The sequence below is a fragment of the Oncorhynchus masou genome, chromosome 22, assembly GCF_036934945.1.
Source record: "Oncorhynchus masou masou isolate Uvic2021 chromosome 22, UVic_Omas_1.1, whole genome shotgun sequence".
Taxonomy (NCBI): Eukaryota; Metazoa; Chordata; class Actinopteri; order Salmoniformes; family Salmonidae; genus Oncorhynchus; species Oncorhynchus masou.
In genome coordinates this window covers 18,665,595-18,691,381 of record NC_088233.1, presented here as the reverse complement: position 1 = coordinate 18,691,381, position 25,787 = coordinate 18,665,595, and the positions used below count along the sequence as shown (strand labels likewise).

Below are 25,787 nucleotides of genomic sequence, written 5' to 3'. Positions count from 1 at the left end.
TCTGGTGGAAAAGACTCAGGCAAAGGTGTGATACTAGGAATGTGTCTGTCTCTGATGTAATGAGCCTCAGTTTACTCAGTTTACTGCCTATCAGTTTGACACTTGAGTTAATTATTTTGTGAAAATAATTTCAGGACAGTTAAGTGGATGGTCCTTGATACATTGAAAATACTCTAGAGCTGTTTAAAATAAGTTAAAATCATCATGAGATATGAGAGTGCGGGTTGGGAGAGAAACCACCTGACCAACATTTACAGGAATTCAAGCCTGTGGAATTTCGGTGGTAGAAAAAGAAAGACACAGTGCTGGTATCAGATAATTTGTTATAGTGAAAATGACAGTAACATATGTGACCACTAATAGATTCACATATGACCTTTACCTTCAAGGTGGTCACCGGCTCCAATACAGCCTTGATGAATCTGTGTAGTCATTGATCAAAAACAATAGAGTATGTGAAATTTTCTGCAATGGTTTGGTATTTATTTTTATTTAACTAGGCAAGTCAGTTAAGAACAAATTCTTATTTACACTGATGGCCTACACTGGCCAAACCCGGACGACACTGGGACAATTGTGCACCCCCTATGGGACTCCCAATCACAGCCAGTTGTGATACAGTCTGGATCTGAACCAGGGACTGTAGTGACACCTCAAGCACTGAGATACAGTGCCTTAGACCGCTGCACCACTTGGGAGCACTGGTATAGTTACGAGTTTCTACAACTTGATTGGAGTCCACCTGTGGTAAATTCAATTGATTGGATATGATGTGGACTGGCACACAGTTGACAGTGCATGTCAGAGCGAAAACGAAGCCATGAGATTGAAGAAATTGTCCGTAGAGCTCCAAGACAGGATTTTGTCGAGGCACAGATCTGGGGAAGGGTACCAAAAACATTCTGCAGCATTGAAGGTCCCCAAGAACACAGTGGCCTCCATCATTCTTAAATGGAAGAAGTTTGGAACCATCACAACCTCCTAGAGCTGGCAGCCTGGCCAAACTGAGCAATCAGGGGAGAAGGGCCTTGGTCAGGGAGGAGACCAAGAACCTGATGGTCACTCTGACAGAGCTCTAGAGTTTCTCTGTGGAGATGGGAGAACCTTCCAGAAGGACAACCATCTCTGCAGCACTCCACCAATCAGGCCTTTATGGTAGAATGGCCCGATGGACGCCACTCCTCAGAACAAGGCATGACAGCCTGCTTGGAGTTTGCCAAAAGGCACCTAAAGACTCTCAGACTGGTCTGATGAAACCAAGATTGAACTCTTTGGCCTGAGTGCCAAACGTCACATCTGGAGGAAACCTGGTACCATCCCTACGGTGAAGCATGGTGGTGGCAGCATCATGCTGTGGGGATGTTTTCAGCGACTGAGACAGGTCAGGATCGAGGCAAAGATGAATAGAGAAAATTACAGAGAGATCCTTGATGAAAACCTACTCTGGAGCACTCAGGACCTCAGACTGGGGTGAAGGTGCAACCTTCCAACAGGACAACGACCCAAAGCACACACCCAAGACAATGCAAGAGTGGCTTCGGGACAAGTCTCTGAATGTCCTTGAGTGGCCAAGCCAGAGCCCGGACTTGAACCTGATCGAACATCTCTGAAGAGACCTGAAAATAGCTGTGCTGCAACGCTCCCCATCCAACCTGACAAAGCTTGAGAGGATCTGCAGAGAAAAATGCGAAAACTTCCCCGGGTACAGGTGTGCCAAGCTTGCAGCATCATACCCAAGCAGGCTCGAGGCTATAATCACTGCTAAAAGATGCTTCAACAAAGTACTGAGTAAAGGGTCTGAATACTTATGCAAATGTGATATTTCCAGGTTAATTAGCAAACATTTCTAAAAGCCTAGTTCTGCTTTGTCATTATGGGGTATTGTGTGTAGATTGATGAGAAAAAAACTCAAATGTAATACATTTTAGAAGAAGTCTGTAACCTAGCAAAATGTGAAGGGGTCTGAATAGTTTCCGAAGGCATTGTATACATTTTTCTACAAAAACAATTATCCAAAACTTCGGAATAAGCAAATACTTTGATTTCTTGACAAACAGAAGGAAAAGCGGTCTTAGAAAACATCTACCAGAAAAATCTTAAAGGCATTACAAATACATCAAAACACAATAATGTTGAACTAAAGACCCCCGCCAACTAATATCAACACTTATATTTAGTTTTGCTATGAAAAACATTAGCACCATTAGATGCAGGAACTCAACTCACCCAGTTGCGACTCACTTTTTGGAAGCGAACCACTCAATTTCAACCCTACGTTATATCGGCATCGAACACGTCACCCTCCCTAGGAGAGGTGAACTCGACAATTTATTGTTAAAATGAGAGGCTGCCTGGATCTTTAATTTAAAGACCCTTTTTCCCTTCGGTCTCAACGTAGACTTGATCTGAAGCCATTCTTGTGATGATTGTGATTTTGCTGTTCATAGTAAATGTTTGTATGCCTATGTAGCCAAATTGTATCTTTGATCGTACGCTATCATTCATGTTTTTTGTATGTTCTTTTTATATCTAAGAATTAACCATTGATATCAGGCCACACCCTGCCATGATTACAGACCCCTGTGTGAGTTCTTTGACACTATATAAACTAGTGACCCACAGTGTTTGTCATTATACCCTGATGAAGACAGCTTGGCTATCGAAACGTTCGATATCAGGTTATTCAATTAGGTTATTGGATATTAGGTTATTCAATTATTTATTTTTCAAGGAAAAATAATTCTGTCTTCTGTAAGTTTTCAAGAAACATTGCCTTGTGGATTGAAATTCTGTTACCAAAAACCCATATATCTTTAAGATATTTTCTAATTTCTCTACCTAATGAGGAGGGAGGATAATGAACGTTCACAGAAGTAACAAGTAAAGGTTAACCTCTTGAAACTAGGGGGCACTATTTAAATTTTTTGGAAAAATAACGTTCCCAAAGTAAACGGGCTATTTCTCAGGACCATATGCTAGAATATGCATATAATTGACAGCTTAGGATAGAAAACACTCTAAAGTTTCCAAAACTGTAAAAAATATTGTCTGTGAGTATAACAGAACTGATATTGCAGGCGAAAGCCTGAGAAAAATACAATCAGGAAGTGACCCTTATTTTGAAACCCCTGTCTTTCTATGCATCCCTATTGCCCATTGAAAGGGACATCAATCAGATTCCTTTTCTATGGCTTCCCTAGTGTGTCTACAGCCACTAGACATAGTTTCAGGCTTTTATTTTGAAAAATGAGCGTGAACGACAGCATTGCGTCAGTGGTCAGGTTGTGGCTCTCAGAGTGATTTGTGTGTAATAGACAAAGGTGGCCATTGTTCCTCTCGTTCCTACTGAAAAGCCAATTGTCCCGGTTGATATATTATCGAATAGATATTTGACAAACACCTTGAGGATTGATTATGAAAAACGTTTGCCATGTTTCTGTCGAAATTGCGTTGTCGTGACCGCAATTTCTGGTGGATTTCTCAACAAACCGTGGACAAGAAACGGCGGTATTTTGGCTATAAAAATAATCTTTATGCAACAAAAGGAACATTTGCTGTCTAACTGGGAGTCTCGTGAGTGAAAACATCCTAAGCTCATCAAAGGTAAACAATTTAATTTGATTGCTTTTCTGATTTTCGTGACCAAGCTTCCTGCTGCAAGCTGGACATAATGCTATGCTAGGCTATCGATAAACTTACACAAATGCTTGTCTTGCTTTGGCTGTAAAGCATCATTTCAAAATTTGAGATGACACGGTGATTAACAAAAGGCTAAGCTGTGTTTCACTATATTTCACTTGTGATTTCATGAATATGAATATTTTCTAGTAATATTTTTTGACCTTGCGCTATGATAATTAGTGTAGTTGATGACAATTCTCGCGGATCCGGGATGGGTAGTTCTAAGATTAACCTATAACTGAGTTATAGTGTTCTTACTGATATACATTTTGTTAATTCATTATTAAGTGACTAAAACTTAAAATTCTGATACCAAATCAGTAACAGACTTCTGAAAAATCTGTTACGAAATTTCTGCAATTGAGTTGGCTAATAGTAGTAGTCACAAATCACTGCTGGGTCACTTGCTACTGCCCTGCCTTCCACTGGCATACTTTTATGTTCAGGCTGATAAGTTTTTTTCCTCTTTCTGTCATCTGGTGGTCAAAGCAAGAGTGTGAAATTCTGGACAACCCCTCCCTCTCTCTCTCCAATTAATGCCAACTCTCCGGGCTGTTATCCATGAGCCCCCTCTCTTTCCATTTACTGTAACCATTATCCTCACCCACTGAGCAATGACTGAAACCGTTAGATGGACGTTGAAAAGTAGGTGCAATTCCGTTCTGTTTACGTGGAATTGCCATTATCCTATATCATTTAAACATCTTGTATAATAGAACAGTCTATTGTTTCAGGATATTCTATTTCTCAAATGCTAATCAAATTACCAGAGGGAATCTGCAGGGACAGGGAATGTCTTCTATTCCTTCCTTACAGTACAACACATGCAAATCTACAGTAATCTGTTTTAAAAAGCCCAAGCTCTTGCTGTGGTAAAATTTCTTCATTGAAAACAAAGAGGGGAATTCAGTAGCCTTCCCATGTGAAAACAGCAGCTCACATGTACAAAGTAAACCATGGTAGATAAAGTCTTACCTGAGATGAGCCATGCCCAGCCAAGACCATTCCTGAAACGCTCAGATGCTCCTAGAACAACAAAAACAAAGACACAATTAAATAAACTGAGTGATTGATAGCCATCTTATCAACTCAAAGAAAGTACTGCTCAAACTTAGTTTACTGTTCTCAAGATGATGATGATGATGGCATGGAAAGTACTATTCCTCTTCAATAAAATGTACCTTTCTAACTGGAATTCCCCTGACAGTAGTTTCCTGACAATTCTGATATGAGATAAAAACAAATGCAACTTCAATTGAACAGTCACTTATCCTACAGACTTGTAAATTCCCTCTGTGGGTGACTGGGAGCCCATTGCTTCATGTGTTCACAAAATCACACAATCTCGATCTGAAGAATAATAGTTTGATCATGTGTTACTGTGATATGGCTGAAAGCTCAAATCTAACCCATCTGTTTACAGTTTTTAAATGAGCCATCAACTTATGCAAGAATGGGGGGGGGGGGGTTTCACAAGGAGGCAGATAGTCTACCGGTTACGTTGGGCCAGTAATGGAAAGGTCGCTGGTTCAAATCACCGAGCTGATGTGCCCTTGAGCAAGGCATATAAACCTAATTGCTCCTGTAAGTTGCTGTCTGCTAAATGACAAAATGACAAAAATATTAAAAATGTAAGCAACAAAATGGACTGAAACTACCTGAACTTATAAGAAATGCTTATTTTCATTTTACATTAGTGCCATATATGAATATGATCCTGATTCAGAACAACAAGCCATCGCTCCATACCTTCAGTTGAAATCATAGTAAATCTCATGACGTAACAGGTAACGAAGAAGCGAAGGATACAATTCAGAGGTTCCTTGAGCTGTTATCACTCACAATTATAAGGATGAGAGGGGTGATTATTCCACAAAAGCATGTGTCAGTTAGAGTTAAGTCTTCTATCAAGACTTCCCCAGAGAGATCAGTTTATCTGGGCCAGCGAGGCCTCAGGCCCTCCAACCAAAACAAGTCTGAGAGCTAACGTTACTTCCTAAAGTTAATGCCCCCAATCCATCGCAGGAGGAGGGGGAGGAGGGAAGGAGGAGGAGGAGCAGCTTCATTTAACAATAAGACAAGGTTCAATTCACCTGGAAGGAATGCAAGTGGGAGAGGATTTCTTACGGAAGGAGGGAAGAAGGGAAGCGAGGGAGGGAGGGGCGCTGTATCATGAAAGCCAGTGAGATGTGAAGTTGTCAAAACACACATTTATTTTCAAACAAAGTAAAAGTAGTGTGAATACAAAGCACTTCAATGTGCAACTGTCACAAGTAGATCCCACAACTTCAGAAGTCAGGAAATGGGATAAGATAAATGTTGAAGGGGACATCTAGGATTTAAGTCCCTCCATTGTCCCAAATCTCTTTTTAAAACTTCTTCTATTACACTTGGCAAAGCAGACCATTGTTTATCATGCACCTGTCTATCTTCCCCATTTCTGTTAAGCCGTGACTGTAAGGATTCTCTTGATAGGCACATTTGCAAATAACAAATAGGAAAAAAATCATTATTAAAATCAATGGAGTATGCATATTATCTGATCCATTATTTATTCTGCATTATAGCAATGCAAGCCTAAGTTGTTAAATTAAATCATACAGGTTTCAAGACATTCATCATGCCCATAGATATTAAAAACAAAAATGATGTATTATGTGAGAAGTAGGCATTGGTTTGAAGCCGAAAAAGAAAGGAAATACACATGAGCACCACAATGCCTATTCACCCTCTACTCTGCTCTACTAAGGTTTTGCAGCACACAGTTCTGACCTACTACAGTAGCTATGTTGGTCTATTGTACTTCAAACAATATCGTTTGCAGGTTGCTTAGAATTCAAACCTTCAGGTGCTCCCATAATAATGTGAGTGTAACGGTCTAAAGTTATACTGTTACATATGCACATAGCAACATAGGGAAAGGAGACAATTCTACTGCGCACGGAAAATTTTGTTTCAGAATTGGGGACAGCGTCCGCATCCAATGCGGGAGAAGGTCCATTTTGTATAAAATAATATTAGATTTATTAGTGCACCATTATATACATAATATCACCTTATGCAATTTCAGTAACAAATGTTTTAGAATGATGGACTGTGCCATCCCTGCGGCCTCCGCAATGGATTAGTCCACTGAGACAGGCGCGAATCAGACAGGTGCACCATGAAAAAAAATAATTGCAACTGCCCGACTAAAGAAACCTTGATCAACCAACAGCTTATTGACCGGACAATCGATTAAATGGAGTATGCCCTAATGTAGCTAGTAATTTGTTTTCTCAGCTACAGTTTAAGTTGTGTCCTTCCTGACAGTTCAATGTGGATAACTCTTACTGTAGCTTGGACTATGGAGTAGCTAGCGAGCTAGTGTTGCAAAAGCCCATTGCATGCATTGTACATGCTTGACAATTTGCCCAAAGTTTGGTGATGGGTTTTGAACTGATGTTGCTGGCTAGCTTGCTATGTTTTGTGCAAAAATGTAGGACTGGCATTTGGACATGAGCTAGATACCCTTAGCTAGCTAGCTACCTACCCCAACCCCGGCACACAGCTCTGCACCCCCTGCAGCAAAATACCCTCCAAAACTCTACTCAGCCCGCCTTATCTCAGCTCACTGGTCACCATAGCAACACCCAACCTTAGCACACGCTCCAGCAGGTATATTTCACTGGTCATCCCCAAAGCCAACACCTCCATTGGCCGCTTTTCCTTGCAGTTCTCTGCTGCCAATGACTGGAACAAATTGCAAAAATCACTGAAGCTGGAGACTTAAATCTCCCTCTCTAACTTTAAGACTCAGATGTCGGAGCAGCTTACCGATCACTGTACACAGCCAATCTTTAAATAGCACACCTATTAATCTTTTTGCTCTTTTGCACCCAAGTATCTCTAGTTGCACATCATCATCTGCACATTTATCACTCCAGTGTTAATGCTAAATTGTAATTATTTCGCCTCTATGGCCAATTTATTGCCTTACCTCCCTAATCTTCTACATTTGCACACACTGTACATAGATTTTTCTATTGTGTTATTGACTGTACGTTTGTTTATGTCTAACTCTGTGTTGTTGTTTTGTCACACTGCTTTGCTTTACCTTGGCCAGGTCGCAGTTGTAAATGAGAACTTGTTCTCAACTGACCTACCTGGTTAAATAAATGAAGGTGAAATTAAAAAAAGAACAAAACCTAGGTAATCAAAATATATGTTTGCATCTATTGATTAACCTCAGGTTGAATACCACCATATAGCTAGCTTTGTTAAAACCACTTTCCAGCCGGTGTCTATTCCACAAGCACTTCCGGCACCGACAGAGATGGCCGCCTCGCTTCGCGTTCCTAGGAAACTATGCAGTTTTTTTTTCTTACATTAGTGCCCCAGGTCATCTTAGGTTTCATTACATACAGTCGAGAAGAACTACTGAATATAAGAGCAGCGTCAACTCACCATCAGTACGCCCAAGAATATGATTTTCCCGAAGCAGATCCTGTGTTCTGCCTTTCACCCAGGACAACGGAATGGATCCCAGCCGGCGAAACAAAAAAACGATTTCGTAAAAGAGGGAAACGAAGCGGTCTTCTGGTCAGACTCCGGAGACGGGCACATCGTGCACCACTCCCTAGTATACTTCTCGCCAATGTCCAGTCTCTTGACAACAAGGTTGATGAAATCCGAGCAAGGGTAGCATTCCAGAGGGACATCAGAGACTCTAACGTTCTTTGCTTCACGGAAACATGGCTCACTGGAGAGACGCTATCGGAGTCGGTGCAGCCAGCTGGTTTCTCCACGCATCACGCCGACAGAAACAAACATCTTTCTGGTAAGAAGAGGGGCGGGGGCATATGCCTTATGGCTAACGAGACGTGGTGTGATCACAAAAACATACAGGAACTCAAATCATTCTGTTCACCTGATTTAGAATTCCTCACAATCAAATGTCGACCGCATTATCTACCAAGGGAATTCTCTTCGATTATAATCACAGCCGTATATATTCCACCCTAAGCAGACACATCGATGGCTCTGAACAAACTTTATTTGACTCTTTGCAAACTGGAATCTATACATCCTAAGGCTGCATTCATTGTAGCTGGGGATTTTAACAAGGCTAATCTGAAAACAAGACTCCCTAAATTGTATCGGCATATCGATTGCGCAACCAGGGCTGGCAAAACCTTGGATCATTGCTATTCTAACTTCTGCGACGCATATAAGGCCCTGCCCCGCCCTCCTTTCGGAAAATCTGACCACGACTCCATTTTGTTGATCCCTGCCTACAGACAGAAACTAAAACAAGAAGCTCCCACGCTGAGGTCTGTCCAACGCTGGTCCGACCAATCTGATTCCTCACTCCAAGTCTGCTTCCATCACGTGGACTGGGATATGTTTCGTATTGCGTCAGACAACAACATTGACGAACACGCTGATTCGGTGTGCGAGTTCATTAGAACGTGCGTTGAAGATGTTGTTCCCATAGCAACGATTAAAACATTCCCAAACCAGAAACCGTGGATTGATGGCAGCATTCGCGTGAAACTGAAAGCGCGAACCACTGCTTTTAATCAGGGCAAGGTGACCGGAAACATGACCAAATACAAACAATGTAGCTATTCCCTCCGCAAGGCAATCAAACAAGCTAAGCGTCAGTATAGAGACAAAGTAGAATCTCAATTCAACGGCTCAGACACAAGAGGTATGTGGCAGGGTCTACAGTCAAACACGGATTACAAAAAGAAAACCAGCCCCGTCACGGACCAGGATGTCTTGCTCCCAGGCAGACTAAATAACTTTTTTGCCCGCTTTGAGGACAATACAGTGCCACTGACACGGCCTGCAACAAAAACATGCGGACTCTCCTTCACTGCAGCCGAGGTGAGTAAAACATTTAAACGTGTTAACCCTCGCAAGGCTGCAGGCCCAGACGGCATCCCCAGCCGCGCCCTCAGAGCATGCGCAGACCAGCTGGCTGGTGTGCTTACGGACATATTCAATCAATCCCTATCCCAGTCTGCTGTTCCCACATGCTTCAAGAGGGCCACCATTGTTCCTGTTCCCAAGAAAGCTAAGGTAACTGAGCTAAACGACTACCGCCCTGTAGCACTTACTTCCGTCATCATGAAGTGCTTTGAGAGACTAGTCAAGGACCATATCACCTCCACCCTACCTGACACCCTAGACCCACTCCAATTTGCTTACCGCCCAAATAGGTCCACAGACGATGCAATCTCAACCACACTGCAAACTGCCCTAACCCATCTGGACAAGAGGAATACCTATGTGAGAATGCTGTTCATCGACTACAGCTCGGCAGTTAACACCATAGTACCCTCCAAGCTCATCATCAAGCTCGAGACCCTGGGTCTCGACCCCGCCCTGTTCAACTGGGTACTGGACTTCCTGACGGGCCGCCCCCAGGTGGTGAGGGTAGGCAACAACATCTCCACCCCGCTGATCCTCAACACTGGGGCCCAACAAGGGTGCGTACTGAGCCCTCTCCTGTACTCCCTGTTCACCCAGACAAACTGAATTGGTCCACACAGACAGCATCGTGAAGAAGGCGCAGCAGCGCCTCTTCAACCTCAGGAGGCTGAAGAACTTCTACAGATGCACAATCGAGAGCATCCTGGCGGGCTGTATCATCGCCTGGTACGGCAACTGCCCCGCCCACAACCGTAAGGCTCTCCAGAGGGTAGTGAGGTCTGCACAACGCATCACAGGGGGCAAACTACCTGCCCTCCAGGACACCTACACCACCCGATGTTACAGGAAGGCCATAAAGATCATCAAGGACAACAACCACCCGAGCCCCTGCCTGTTCACCCCGCTATCATCCAGAAGGCGAGGTCAGTACAGGTGCTATGACGTTAAAATGCCTATTTACTCAGTTCCATTTGACTGCACACTGTCCACTGTCTCATCAGCCCAGTCAGACAATTTATAAACTTGATCTCCAATATAAAAAGTATCTAGACATCTCACATTTCTTTTAGACCAACATTTGATTCAACTGCAGAGATTTCTATAAACCCTGCTGTCTGTCCAGCATTTGCAACATTGTTTCAATATTCAAATTCGTTCTCCAGCTGAACCATAGTAATAAACGTGTCGTGAGTAGGGACAAGACAAACAGTTTGACGCTATTGTTGGCTAGCTCCTCTGAACAACAATGTTCAGATGAGAAAGCGCATTTTCTATTCCAGACGAAATCACGCCTCATTAGCTCATTGTTAGGTTAGGGATGCATCCAAATAATTGTCACTAGAAAATCAAATCAAATCAAATGATATTTCTCACATGTGCCAAATACAACAGTGAAATGCTTACTTACAAGGCCTTAACCAACAACGCAGTTTAAGGAAAATACCTAAAAAAAGTAGGAGATAAGAATAACAAATAATTAAAGAGCAGCAGTAAATAACAATTGTGGGGCTATATACAGGGGGCACCGTTACAGACTCAATGTGTCAATGTGCGGGGGCACCGGTGTCGAGGTAATTGAGGTAATTATGTATATGTAGGTAGGGTTATTAAAGTGGCTATTTATGGATAATAACAGAAAGTAGCAGCAGTGTGTGTGTGGGGAGGAAATGCAAATAGTCTGGGTAGCCATTTGATTAGCTGTACAGGAGTCTTATGGCTTGAGGATAGAAGCTGTTTAGAAGACTCTTGGACCTAGACGTGGTGCTCCGGTCCCGAATGCCTTGCGGTAGCAGAGAGAACAGTCTATGACTAGGGTGGCTGGAGTCTTTGCCAATTTTTAGGGCCTTCCTCTGACACCGCCTGGTATAGAGGTCCTGGATGGCAGGAAGCTTGGCCCCGGTGATGTACTGGGCGGTACGCACTACCATTTGGAGGCCAAGCAGTTGCCATACCAGGCATTGATGCAAACCGTCAGGATGCTCTCCATGGTGAAGCTGTAAAACCTTTTGAGGATCTGAGGACCTATGCCAAATCTTTTCAGTCTCCTGAGGGGAAATAGGTTTTGTCGTGCCCTATTCACGACTGTCTTGGTGTGCTTAGTTCACGTTAGTTTTTTGGTGATGTGGACACCAAGGAACTTGAAGCTCTCAACCTGCTCCACTACAGCCCCGTCGATGAGAATGCTGGCGTGCTCGGTCCTCCTTTCCTGAAGTCCACAATCATCTCCTTAGTCTTGATCACGTTGAGAGAGAGATTGTTGTCATTGCACCACATGGCCAGGTCTCTGACCTCCTCCCTATAGGCTGTCTCATCGTTGTTCGTGATCAGGCCTACTATGTTGTGTCATCAGCAAACTTAATGATGGTGTATGAGTCGTGCCTGGCTGTGCAGTCATGAGTGAACAGGCAGTACAGGAGGGGACTGAGCACACACCCTTGAGGGGTCCCCATGTTGATGATCAGCGTGGTGGATGTTTTGTTACCTACCCTTACCATCTGAGGCCGGCCCGTCAGGAAGTCCAGGATCCAGTTGCAGAGGGAGGTGTTTAGTCCCAGGGTCCTTAGCTTAGTAATGAGCTTTGAGGGCACTTGAACGCTGAGCTATAGTCAATGAATAGCATTCTCACATAGGTGTTCCTTTTGTCCAGGTGGGAAAGGGCAGTGTGGAGTGCAATAGAGATTGCATCATCTGTGGATCTGTTGGTGCGGTACGCAAATTGGAGTGGGTCTAGGGTTTCTGGGATAATGGGGTTGATGTGAGCCATGACCAGCCTTTCAAAGCATTTCATGGCTACAGACGTGAGTGTTACGGGTTGGTAGTCATTTAGGCAGGTTACCTTAGTGTTCTTGGGCACAGGGACTATGGTGGTCTGCTTGAAACATGTTGGTATTACAGACTCAGACAGGGAGAGGTTGAAAATGTTAGTGAAGACGCTTGCCAGTTGGTCAGCGCATGCATGTACACATTTGATTTGATTTGATTAATCCATTTGGCCCTGCGGCCTTGTGAATATGGACCTGTTTAAAGGTCTTACGCACATCGGCTGTGGAGAGCGTGATCACACAGTCGTCCGGGAATAGCAGATGCTCTCATGCAGCTGATGCTCTCAGTGTTACTTGCCTCAAAGCAAGCATAGAAGTAATTTGCTCGTCTGGTAGGCTTGTTTCATTGGGCAGCTCTCGGCTGTGTTTCCCTTTGTAGTCTGTAATAGTTTGCAAGCCCTGCCACATCCGACGAGTGTTGGAACTGGTCTAGTACAATTCGATCTTATTCCTGTATTGACGCTTTGCCTGTTGGATGGCATAGCGGGATTTCTTATAAGCTTCCGGGTTAGAGTCCCACTCCTTGAAAGCGGCAGCTCTACCCTTTAGCTCAGTGCAAATGTTGCCTGTAAACCATGGCTTCTGGTTGGGGTATGTATGTACAGTCACTGTGGGGACAAAGTCCTCGATACACAGCTTTAACAAATGCAAATGCAGTTACTATTGTTATTATGTTTGCACTGTTTGATATGACTGTAAGTTAGCCATAGTTGGCTAGCTAACAAGCAAGGGATAAGAACGTTGCCAGTCAGTATGGCAATGGAACTTTTAGAACGAACGACTGGGTTTCGTCCATAGATACTGAACAAAAAGACTAAAATGACTGGGTCGCATCTCTGGCAACCGAACCAATAGAACGAATGACCAGCTGACTTGGGTAGGAACCCTAGATTTGTGTTGGGACTATATCTTGTGGATGGATGAAATAGTATGAATAAATGCATCAAAATAACATTTTTAATTCAAATATGTCAATCATTATTTGAATATGTTGGTAACCCGCTGTTTAAAAGTGATAATGCCCTCGAAGCCGGTGTTTGTAGGATATATTGGCACGGTTTGCTGGCCCTCGACGGCCCTCGTCTCGGGGCTAACAACACCCGTGCCAATATATCCACCAAACATCGGCTTCTCGGACATTATTTAGTCAATCTGAAATGTTTTTAGTCCAATGGTCACTTTATGGAGTCTGTAGTCTCGTTTTAAACCAACGTCTAGAGTTTGAGCTAGGTAGCGTAGAAAATACTCTGAAAACTCAATTGCTAACTAGCCTATTAAATATCCGGGATGCAGTGGTGGAAAAAGTATCCAATTTTCATACTTGAGTAAAAGTAAAGATACCTTAAAAGAAAATGACTCAAGTAAAAGTGAGTCACCCAGTAAAATACTACTTGAGTAAAAGTCTAAAAGTATTTGGTTTAAATGTACTTAAGTATCGAAAGTAAAAGTATACATAATTTAAAATGCCTTATTCCAGATGACATGATTTTTTAATATATATTTTTAAATCTACGGATAGCCAGGGGCACAGACATAACACTCAAACATAATTTACAAATGAAGCATTTGTGTTTAGTGAGTCTGCCAGATCAGAGGCAGTAGGGATGATCAGGGATGTTCTCTTGATAAGAGTGTGAATTAGACAATTTTCATGTCGTGCACACAATGTATAAAGACTCCCTTTTTTTCTAATGTGTTATTGACTTAATTGTTTACTCCATGTGTAACTCTTGTCTGTTTACACTGCTGTTGTCTGTTTACACTGCTATGCTTTATCTTGGCCAGGTCGCAGTTGCAAATGAGAACTTGTTCTCAACTAGCCTACCTGGTTAAATAAAGGTGAAATAAAAAATAAATAAAAAATAAATAAAAGTATTCAAAATGTAACAAGTACTTTTGGGTGACAGGGAAAATGTAAGTAAATACATTTCTTTAGGAATGTAGTGGAGTAAAAGTAAAAGTTGTCAAGAAGATTAATAGTAAAGTAAAGTACAGATACCCCCAAAAACTGCTTAAGTAGTAGTCCCCTTGATACTCCCCATCCCGGATCCGGGATCGTGAATAAAGCCTCAGGCTCATTAGCATAACGCAACGTTAACGATTTCTGAAAATCGCAAATAAAATGAAAATAATGCACCTGCTCTCAAGCTTAGCCTTTTCTTAACAACACTGTCATCTCAGATTTTCAAAATATATTTTGAACCATAGCAAATCACTAATTTGTGTAAGAGTATGCTAAGCTAGCTTAGCATTTTGAGTAGCATTTAGCACGCAACATTTTCACAAAAACCAGATAACCAAATAAATAAAATAATTTACCTTTGAAGAGCTTCGGATGTTTTCAATGAGGAAACTCTCAGTTACATAGCAAATGTTCAGTTTTTCCTGAAAGAATCTTTGTGTAGGAGAAATCGCTCCGTTTTGTACATCACATTTGGCTACCGAAACGAACCGAAAATTCAGTCACCAACAACGTCAAACTTTTTCCAAATTAACTCCATAATATCAACCGAAACATGACAAATGTTGTTTGGAATCAATCCTCAAGGTGTTTTTTCACATATCTCTTCATTGATATGCAGTTCGTGGAAGCCTGCTTTCCCCTCAGAATCGCATGGAAAAATACCAGCAGCTGAAAATGACGCACCAATTTCGACAGAGGACACCGGGCGGACACCTGGAAAATGTAGTCTCTTATGGTCAATCTTCCAATGATATGCCTACAAATACGTCACAATGCTGCAGACACCTTGGGGAAACGACAGAAAGGGCAGGCTCATTCCTCTCGCATTCACAGCCATATAAGGAGACAATGGAAAACGGAGCCTCAAAAATCCTGCTGGTTTCCTGGATGCCGTTTCATCTTGGTTTTGCCTGTAGCTCCCGTTCTAGGGCACCCACAGAGAATATCTTTGCAGTTCTGGAAACGTCAGAGTGTTTTCTTTCCAAAGCTATCAATTATATGCATAGTCGAGCATCCTTTTGTGACAAAATATTGCGCTTAAAACGGGCACGTCTTTTTATCCAAAAATGAAATAGCGCCCCCCCATCAAGAGGTTAAAGTATTTTTTACCTAAGTACCTTACACCACCGGAAAAGGCCAGACAGCTCATAATGAGAGGCGAGGAGTGTGTTGTGTATCACCAATCAAGTGCAAATTTTCATCGACATTGGTGTCATATTGGCTTAGATATGGTAGGAAGATTTTAATTTAACATTGAGCTTCAACCAACACATACAATATAATACAGTATCATGCACTATGATGTTTTGCTTGTATCACTCTATGCACATAACAATCTGGGAGGCCTAAGTAAGTGCACAAGCTCTCTCTCTCTCTCTCTCTCTCTAGCTCTCTCGTTCTCCCTTCCTCTCTGTTTCTCCCCTCGGTGTGTGTGAAAGTTCTATTCGTTTTTCCGCACGTGCTATCGCTTTTCAGGTCCCTGTCATGTCATGAAACGCAGGCCTCTGCAGGGACAAGTCACCATGAAAGCAGAGGAATTCCTTAGTGCGAGGAGACAACACAGGAAAGAGAAGCTAGCATTGTGAACAATGCTATACTCATCCCCAATCCTCCTTCTCTGGGCCCCTCATCTCTAAAGGACGAGATAAAGACAGCTCTATTTTATCAGTGTGACCGGAATGTCGATATTTATTGTTTTGTGTGTGTGTGTCTAACGCAATGCCAACATGTTACCCAGGTGGATGTCAATAAAGAACCCAAGCTACAGGTAGAACCCCCCACCCTTTCTGGGACCTAATCTCTCCATTGAAGCAGCTGCTTTGATTTGTGATTAATACAAAGGTTGAGCAAACAGCCCGGCCAACGGCACCAAAGGAAGGACTGGAAGTGACTTCCCAGTCAAGTACTTTAGTCTCCTTTAGGATTTGTTTGGAGGAGGGTTTACCTATCCATTCAGCCCTAGCTAACTGGCTGCATCAGTGGATTAACAGAGTTCTGGATCCCCTCTCTATCTTTGTTTCGGCCCTGTTAGAATTCCCCCTCTGTGTTTGTCCCTGTCCGCCGTTGTCAAGCAGATGTTCTCTCACTGTGATCAGGAGACACACTAAGACAAACACACTGACACACAAAAAGGCACACACAAACACACAAAGACACACACACAAAGACACACACAGACACACTAAGACACCCATTAAGACACACATACACACTGAGACCACATTGATGGAGAGGTTTCAGCACATCAAGGAGAAAAACAGATGGAGGACAAAACAAATGACAGGAGAAAGAGAAAGGTAGATTAAGGTAGAGGGAGGTAGATTAAGGTAGAGGAAGACAGAGGAAGGTAGAGGAATATAGAGATAGTCAATGAGGATAGGCCACATTCTTTTCCTGTTTTTGCAGTCTCTTATATTCTATGTTCTGTTCTGGAGGAGTGAGCAGTGAGCGCTGACCCTGGGTGAGAGGAGCCACATGTTCTGGTCAGTCAGAGAAAAGGGGGAGAGATAGAGAGACAGTGGGTGTATAGAGAAAGAGAGTGAGAATAGAAGAGATAGAGAGAGCACTGATCAGAAAGAGAGAGTGGAGGTGTGGAGTTCTGATCTCTGGCCTCACCAAGAGTGCCAGGCCTCCACTAAACCATGCAGCCATCAACATCCCTCACAGCCCACTTAGGCTGGCACCTGCACTGACAGCTCTTTCAACTAACTACGCCCCTGAGGGTGGGAACACAGGCAGAGACAAGGAGTGGACTGTCAGACAGGTCAGGGGGTCAACAGAGGTCAGCAGATACAATGTCTATGAATATGTCTAAGTGCATGAAACATAGGTGGGTATTGAGTTATTTAAGATGTTTTGACAGGCATCAGGTTGGAACACTTGTTGGGTTGGGTTCATTTCTCCCTCATTATTTCCATGCTTTTACATACTGTCATTGTAATGGTTTTCTTGTGGGGAAAGAGAGGCGGACCAAAATGCAGCGTGGTTAGTTTTGTGCATCTTTAATAAAGATGAAAGTACTACAATTTACAAAACAAGAAACGTGAAAAAACCAACACAGTCCTATCTGGTGCCACACACACAAAGACAGGAACAATTACCCACAAAACCCAACACAAAACAGGCTACCTAAATATGGTTCCCAATCAGAGACAATGACTAACACCTGCCTCTGATTGAGAACCATATTAGGCCTAACATAGAAATGGACAAACCAGACACACAACATAGAATGCCCACCCAGCTCACGTCCTGACCAACACTAAAACAAGGAAAACACACACGAACGATGGTCAGAACGTGACAGTCATACACATCTGTACATCAGCAGGCAGGTGCAAGGTAACCAAGATGATACTACCTCACAACTACTGAAATGTTAGATACTTCAAAAATGTTTTATTGCATAATAGGACTGAGCATGACCCTCCAGCGCTTGCAGTACATACTACAGTGCATTCAGAATGTATTCAGACCCTTTGACTTTTTCCACATTTTGTTACATTACAGCCTTCTTTTTTTCTACATTCCCTTATCAATCTACACACAATACCCCATAATGACAAACATAATGACAAAAAAAATAAAAATAAATCACATATACATAAGTATTCAGACCCTTAACTCAGATGAAGCATCTTTGCCAGCGATTACAGCTGTCACACTGGTATGAATGATTCGGGAGACAGACGCAGGAATGCGTAATAGTTTTTTTTATTGTACCCAAATTACGGCGTGCCGTGTAAAGGCAAGGGGACGAAGACCAAACAAACACGTAACAAAACACAGCATAGAAACCCAAAACAAAAGAGCAAGGAGTACCTCAAATAAATACACAAACACACAATGATTATCACACGGGACGAGACCCGTAATCATCTGCGCAAAGACAAGGGAAACTAAAGGGCACACTTATACGAGTACTAATCCGTGGGAATAGGGGACAGGTGTGCATGATGAAAGTTCCAGAGGGACCCGTGACAACCGCCTTGAGTCTGCTTGGGTATGACGCTACAAGCTTGGCACACCCGTATTTGGGAAGTTTCTCCCAATCTTTTCTGCAGATCCTCTCAAGCTCTGTCAGGTTAGATGGGGAGCATTGCTGCACAGCTATTTTCAGGTCTCTCCAGAGATATTAGACCGGGTTCAAGTCCGGGCTCTGGCTGGGCCACTCAAGGATATTTAGAGACTTGTCCCAAAGCCACTCCTACGTTGTCTTGGCTGTTTTATTTATTTATTTATTTATTTATTTATTTATGTTTCACCTTTATTTAACCATGTAGGCCAGTTGAGAACAAGTGTTCATTTAAAACTGCAACCTGGCCAAGACAAAGCCAAGCAGTGCGACAAAAACAACAGAGTTACACATGGGATAAACAATCATACAGTCAATAACACAACAGAAAATGTACAATGTGTGCAAATGTAGAAGATTATGTAGGGAAGGCAATAAATAGGCCATAGAGGCAAAATAATTACAATTTAGCTTTAACACTGGAGTGATAGATGTGCAGATGACGATGTGCAAGTAGAGATACTGAGGGGCAAAAGAGCAAGAAGATAAATAACAATATGGGGAGGAGGTAGTTGAGTTTGCTATTTACAGATTGGCTGTGTACAGGTACAATGATCGGTAAGCTGCTCTGACAGCTGATGCTTAAATTTAGAGAGGGAGATTTAAGTCTCCAGCTTCAGTGATTTTTGCAATTCGTTCCGGTCATTGGCAGCAGAGAACTGGAAGGAAAGGCAGCCAAAGGAAGTGTTGGCTTTGGAGATGACCAGTGAAATATACTGTACCTGCTGGAGCCCGTGCTACGGGTGGGTGTTGCTATGGTGACCAGTGAGCTGACATAAGGTGGGGCTTTACCTAGAAAAGACTTATAGATGACTTGGATCCAATGGGTTTGGCGACGAATATGTAGCGAGGGCCAGCCAACGAGAGCATACAGGTCGCAGTGGTGGGTAGTATATGGGGCTTTGGTGATAAAACGGATGGCACTGTGATAGACTACACCCAGTTTGCTGAGTAGAGTGTTGGAGGCTATTTTGTAAATGACATCGCTAAAGTCAAGGGTCGGTAGGATAGTCATTTTTACGAGGGTATGTTTGGCAACATGAGTGAAGGAGGCTTTGTTGCGAAATAGGAAACCGATTCTAGTTTTAATTTTGGATTGGAAATGCGAGTCTGGAAGATGTGAGAGGATTGGAGATGTGAGTCTTGAAGGAGAGTTTACAGTCTAACCAGACACCTAGGTATTTGTGTTGTCCACATATTCTATGTCAGAACTGTCCAGAGTAGTGATGCTACTGAATGTATTTCTGTTTTTTATTTTTAATACATGTGCAAAAATGTCTAAAAACCTGTTTTTGGGGCCTCCCGGGTGGCGCGGTGGTAAAGGGCACTGCAGTACTGCAGCACCAGCTGTGCCACCAGAGATCCTGGGTTTGCGCCCAGGCTCTGTCGTAACCGGCCGCCACCGGGAGGTCCGTGGGGTGACGCACAATTGGCCTAGCGTTGTCCGGGTAAGGGAGGGCTTGGCCGGTAGTGATATCCTTGTCTCATCGTGCACCAGTGACTCCTGTGGTGGGCCGGGCACAGTGCGCGCTAGCCAAGGTTGCGAGGTGCACAGTGTTTCCTCCGACACATTGGTGCGGCCTGCTTCCGGGTTGGATGCGCGCTGTGTTAAGAAGCAGTGCGGCTTGGTTGGGTTGTGTATCGGAGGACACATGACTTTCAACCTTCGTCTCTCCCGAGCCCGTACGGGAGTTGTAGCAAAGAGACAAGATAGTAGCTACTAACAATTGGATACCACGAAAAAGGGGTAAAAATTCAAAACAAAAAAATACCTTTGCTTTGTCATTATGTAGTATTGTGTGTAGATTGATGAGTAAAAAAAATATGTGATCAATTTTAGAATAAGGCTGTAATGTAACAAAATGTGGAAAAAGTCAAGGGGTCTGAATACTTTCCGAATACACTGTATATCTTACAGTCTTTTATCAAGATGCATCCATTACATCCACACACAGGCATTCACCCCCACATACAAACACATGAGATGAGCAATTATACACACACACACACACAAGTTCAAACACAAACACACTTTTGCGTCAACATGAGGAGTAAGCTAACTAGCCAAGTCTGGTGGGGTACATTCTTGCCGTCTCACTCACTGTGAGCACAGCACATGGCCCTCATTGCATGTGCTTCCCTCGCCGACTGCTCCTTTTAAGAGTGCTTAATGTGTCACATTGTACTTTCTGTTACAGAGCAGTGAACCTCCTGTGAGGGGAGCTGCCGTGTCACCTCAGGTTCAGGTGGAGGGGTATGAGGTGATACCTAGGATGGATTTGGGGTAATGGGTCGACAGGGCAGGTCCAAGCAGGCCCCCTTGTCCCCTCTGACTGGGCTGGGGCCACAAAGAGTCTGATCCTCTCAGACCCGGCCCCTATTCATTCGGGGGACATGGAGGATGTGACAGGAGAGGACAGGGCTCATTCACAAGGTCAAACACTCCACAAACACATGAAAGAGGCATTGTCGGTTCAGGCCCCACCACCACCGTCACCCCCAACACTGAACCAATGCACAGTCCAGCACTACATAGCATGCCTTGCCCCCCCCCTCCTTAGTTCTCCCTCTTCCCTCTCTCTCTCCAGCCCTGAACACCCTGAGTAGCCCTGGCCTCCAGGCCCCAGCACACACGGCCCCAGCCAAGCAGGCAGCACACTGAGGGTCACCCAGCAAGGAAATGTCCTACAGTGGGGAACAGCTGCATGGGCTGGCCTGGACCGGCCCCAGCCACCCCTCAGCCACAAAGGGCTGCTTGTGCCCCGACAGGGTGGAACATAAAACACCAGAGATAAGCTTAGCGACAGTGTGTGCCAGGACCAGTAGACCTCCCCAAACAGGAACCGAGTGCAAGTGGCTGACACACACACAGAGCAGGGTCACAGAAGGGCACAAACAGGCCCGCCCCCTATAACCCCTGAGAAAGGAGTTGCACTCGTGTCTTTGTCTGGGGCTTCCAGTGGGAGCCCCATGGAAGGGGTCAGGAGTGGTGGTGCGAAGGGGGTTAAGAATTGGGGAAAGAGGGATGTGGAGATGTGTAAAAGGAGGTGAGGTCTGCTTTCACATGATCATCCTTTCTTTGAAAAGCCGTCCTTCTTCAAGTTCCTAAAAAGTTACTCCTTCTACCACAAATCACTTATTATGAAGTGTAAATTAGTTGGAGAAGACAGGCTAGTGTCACTCTCTGGCAGCAATGTTTGTCACTGTGCGTAGCACGGAGTCATCCTCAGTCCGTCTGCGTCGCTCATCACAAACAACCATGACACAGCACTGGCTGTGTGTCCAGTCAGTCCGGGCTCAAGGTCCAACCAGGGTGGGAGGGGAATCCTCGCAGAACTTGACTGCTCTTTGCCTTAATCTCTGCCCTTCTTGCCCACCAAATTTATGTCACTATCCCCCTCTCTCTCAATTTCTGGCTCAATCTCTTTCTTGCTCTCTGTAAATACAGCATTGTGTGCATGACACAACACATTCATAAAAGTCGGATCCCTCATATTCTTCCGGGGCTGATTGCATGAATCAACTTGGCGACCTTTGCTGTTTTAAATATTTATGTCCATTACGTCAACAGGGTGTGCTTCTCTGAGGCCAGATGTGTGAGGCGCGACTGGAGTCCTGCAGAATAAATGGAGCATCACACGCAGTTTATTTTAATAATTTCCTCCTCATCCTTCAGCTGTCTGTGCTGACCACTCGGCCACACAGCTGTAGGCCATTCATAACCCTAACCCTCCCCCCTCTCCTTCTCCCCGCACTGCTCGGGTCACCCACACTGACCCGGAACTGACCCCTCTCTGCAGGGCACCATAACACACAACCCTACTGCCAGATAGATACAGAGCTCCAACATGAATGAAGGTGCTTACACAACACAGACAGGGACACATACACACAGCCACACAAAGACATACACACAGACACACAAGCACACAGAGTCACACAGACACACACACCATACTCCAATCTGCAGAACAGTGTCAAGCAGATGATGTGACAACAGGACCTTTAAGGGTGTTGTCACATATAGTCCTCTTTAAAAGAACCAATCTCAGTCCTCTTTAAAGTGAACTCTGGGGTAAAAGAAAAAGCTAAAGAACTCAGTTCACTTTTTGTATCCACACTGCCCTTACGTTTGAATGAGGACTCGCCTCTTTTGCCAGTTCACACCTATTTTGTAGTCCAAGCCCTCTTTGCATTCACATTGCAATGTTTAGAAAGTAACCAGTATATTTTTCCAGCATTCACTAATGCACTTTTACAAAGTGCAGGACACGCCATTCCATCAGAACGTGTTATCGGACAGCGAGACAATATACCTACATATTAGAAGCTAATAGGTTGCATTTATTTAAAAGATGAGACATAATAATTGTAATTAGAACATAATATTAACATGTAAATATTATTGGTAACAGAATGAATAGCAGAAGAATAACTGCAAATGAAATAATGCTGTAATTGAAAATTGTACACCCAATGTAGGCTACTGCCCCTTTAAGAGCTAGAATTGATTTTGTACCCTTTGTTGTGATTTGACTAAATATGTTGTTTTCTTCTCCCACTATTTAAATCCCACCATCGAATAAACAGTGCATGAAGCTCTCTTAGCCTATAGATCACATATTGCAAACAAATAATCTGAACAAAGTATTTAGGAATTTCTGTGCATCCAATCGCTAATCAATATCCAAAAAACAGCACAACGGTGTTGCAGTAGTCAATGTGAGGGGTTATGGCAGGGGAAACAGTGTTGCAGTAGTCAATGTGAGGGGTTATGGCAGGGGAAGCAGTGTTGCAGTAGTCAATGTGAGGGGTTATGGCAGGGGAAACAGTGTTGCAGTAGTCAATGTGAGGGGTTATGGCAGGGGAAATTATGTTGCAGTAGTCTAGTGTGAGGGGTTATGGCAGGGGAAACGGTGTTGCAGTAGTCTAGTGTGAGGGGTTATGGCAGGGGAAACGGTGTTGCAGTAGTCTAGTGTGAGGGGTTATGGCAGGGGAAATGATGTTGCAGTAGTCAATGTGAGGGGTTATGGCAGGGGAAATGATGTTGCAGTAGTCTAGTGTGAGGGGTTATGGCAGAGGAAACAGTGTTGCAGTAGTAAAAGTGAGGGGTTATGGCAGGGGAAACGGTGTTGCAGTAGTCTAGTGTGAGGGGTTATGGAGGAGGAAACAGTGTTGCAGTAGTAAAAGTGAGGGGTTATGGCAGGGGAAATTATGTTGCAGTAGTCAATGTGAGGGGTTATGGCAGGGGAAATGATGTTGCAGTAGTCTAGTGTGAGGGGTTATGGCAGAGGAAACAGTGTTGCAGTAGTAAAAGTGAGGGGTTATGGCGGAGGAAACAGTGTTGCAGTAGTAAAAGTGAGGGGTAATGGCAGAGGAAACAGTGTTGCAGTAGTAAAAGTGAGGGGTTATGGCAGAGGAAACAGTGTTGCAGTAGTAAAAGTGAGGTGTTATGGCAGAGGAAACAGTGTTGCAGTAGTAAAAGTGAGGGGTTACGGCGGAGGAAACAGTGTTGCAGTAGTAAAAGTGAGGGATTATGGCAGAGGAAACAGTGTTGCAGTAGTAAAAGTGAGGGGTTATGGCAGAGGAAACAGTGTTGCAGTAGTAAAAGTTAGGGGTTATGGCGGAGGAAACAGTGTTGCAGTAGTAAAAGTGAGGGGTTAAGGCGGAGGAAACAGTGTTGCAGTAGTAAAAGTGAGGGGTAATGGCAGGGGAAATAGTGTTGCAGTGGTGCGGGAAAAAGACAAGCGAACCTGGGGAGCTTTGTGTTCACATTGACCAGGCCGCAGAATTTCACCTCCTGAGATGGTTAAACATGTTTTTAGAAAGTTGAACATGTGCTCTTTATGACAGAATGTTAAAGTTAGGTGAAATCAAAAGTTTTTTGAACCAAGTTACACTTCTCAAAAGGCACTGAAATGGTGGAATGACCCAACTATTTCAAAATGTAACTTTTTCCAAGAATAAACACTGTTCCATGAGCTCCACATGTGAGCATGCTGCAGAGTGAATAAAAAAACATATATAATTATTCTCACCCTTCTATTACACACAATACCCCATAGTGACAATGAGAAAACATGTTTTTAGAAATGGTTACTCGTTTATTGAAAAGGAAACAGAAATATCTAATTTACATAAGTATTCACACCACTGAGTCAATACTTTGTAGAATCACCTTTGGCAGCTATTACAGCTGTGAGTCTTTCTGGGTACGATTCCCACTCCTGGATAGTTCAACATTTCCCCATTATTATTTTTTTAAAGTTCAAGCTGTGACAAATTCATTGTTAATCATTGCTAGACAACCATTTTCAGTTCTTGTCATATATTTTCAAGTAGATTTAAGACAAAACTGTAACTTGGCCACTCAGAAACATTCACTGTCTTCTTGGTAAGCAACTACAGTGTAGATTGTGTAGGCCTTGTGTTTTAGGTTATTGTCCTGCTGAAATGTGAATTAATCTGCCAGTATCTGGTGGAAAGCAGACTGAACCAGGTTTTCCTCTAGGATTTAGCCTGTGCTTAGCTCCATTCCGCTTCTTTTCTTTCATGAAAAACTCCCCAGTCCTTAATGATTACAAGCATACCCATGGGGTGGCAGGTAACCTAGTTGTTAGAGCGTTGGGCCAGTAACCGAAAGGTTGCTGGATTGAATCCCCAAGCTGATAAGGAAAAAAATCTGTTGTTCTACCCCTGAGCAAGGGTAGGCTGCCCTGGTAGGCTGTCATTGTAAATAACAATTTGTTCTTAACTGACTTGCCTAGTTCAATAAAAACATGATGCAGCCACCACCATGCTTGAACATATGGAGCGTGGTACTCGGTTGTATTGGCCCCAAACACAACACTTTGTATTCAGGACAGAAGGTTCATTGCTTTGCACATTTTTTTGCAGTATTACTTTTGTGCCTTGTTGGAAACAGGATGCATGTTTTAGAATATTTGGATTCTGTCAGGCTTCCTTCTTTTCACTCTGTCAATTAGTTAGCATTGTGGAGTAACTGCAATGTTGTTGATCCATCCAGTTTTCTCATATTACAGCCATTAAACTCTTTAACTGTTTTAAAGTTACCATTGGCCTCATGTCAAAATCTGAGCGGTTTCCTTCCTCTCAGGCAACTGAGTTATCTGAGTATCTTTGTAGTGACTGGGTGTATTGATACACCATCCAAAGTGTAATTAATAACTTTACCATGCTCAAAGGGATATTTCATATTTTTTACACATCTAATATTTTTACCCATCTACCTATAAGTGCCGTTCTTTGCAAGACATTGGAAACCACTCTGCTCTTTGTGGTTGAATCTATGTTTGAAATTCACTGC

General features: G+C 43.4%; 1 protein-coding gene across 2 annotated transcripts in view; it reads right to left on the bottom strand.

Annotated features, from left to right (window-relative positions):
* The window catches only part of LOC135509133 (G1/S-specific cyclin-D2-like), a 293,467-nt gene that overhangs the window by 130,543 nt on the left and 137,137 nt on the right, over positions 1–25,787 (bottom strand). For both annotated transcript variants that reach the window (XM_064929530.1, XM_064929529.1), the window contains one exon: positions 4,657–4,707. In XM_064929530.1, coding sequence (XP_064785602.1) covers positions 4,657–4,686 — 30 coding nt within the window. In that variant the 5' untranslated portion in view covers positions 4,687–4,707. The remainder of the gene's footprint in view (positions 1–4,656; positions 4,708–25,787) is intronic.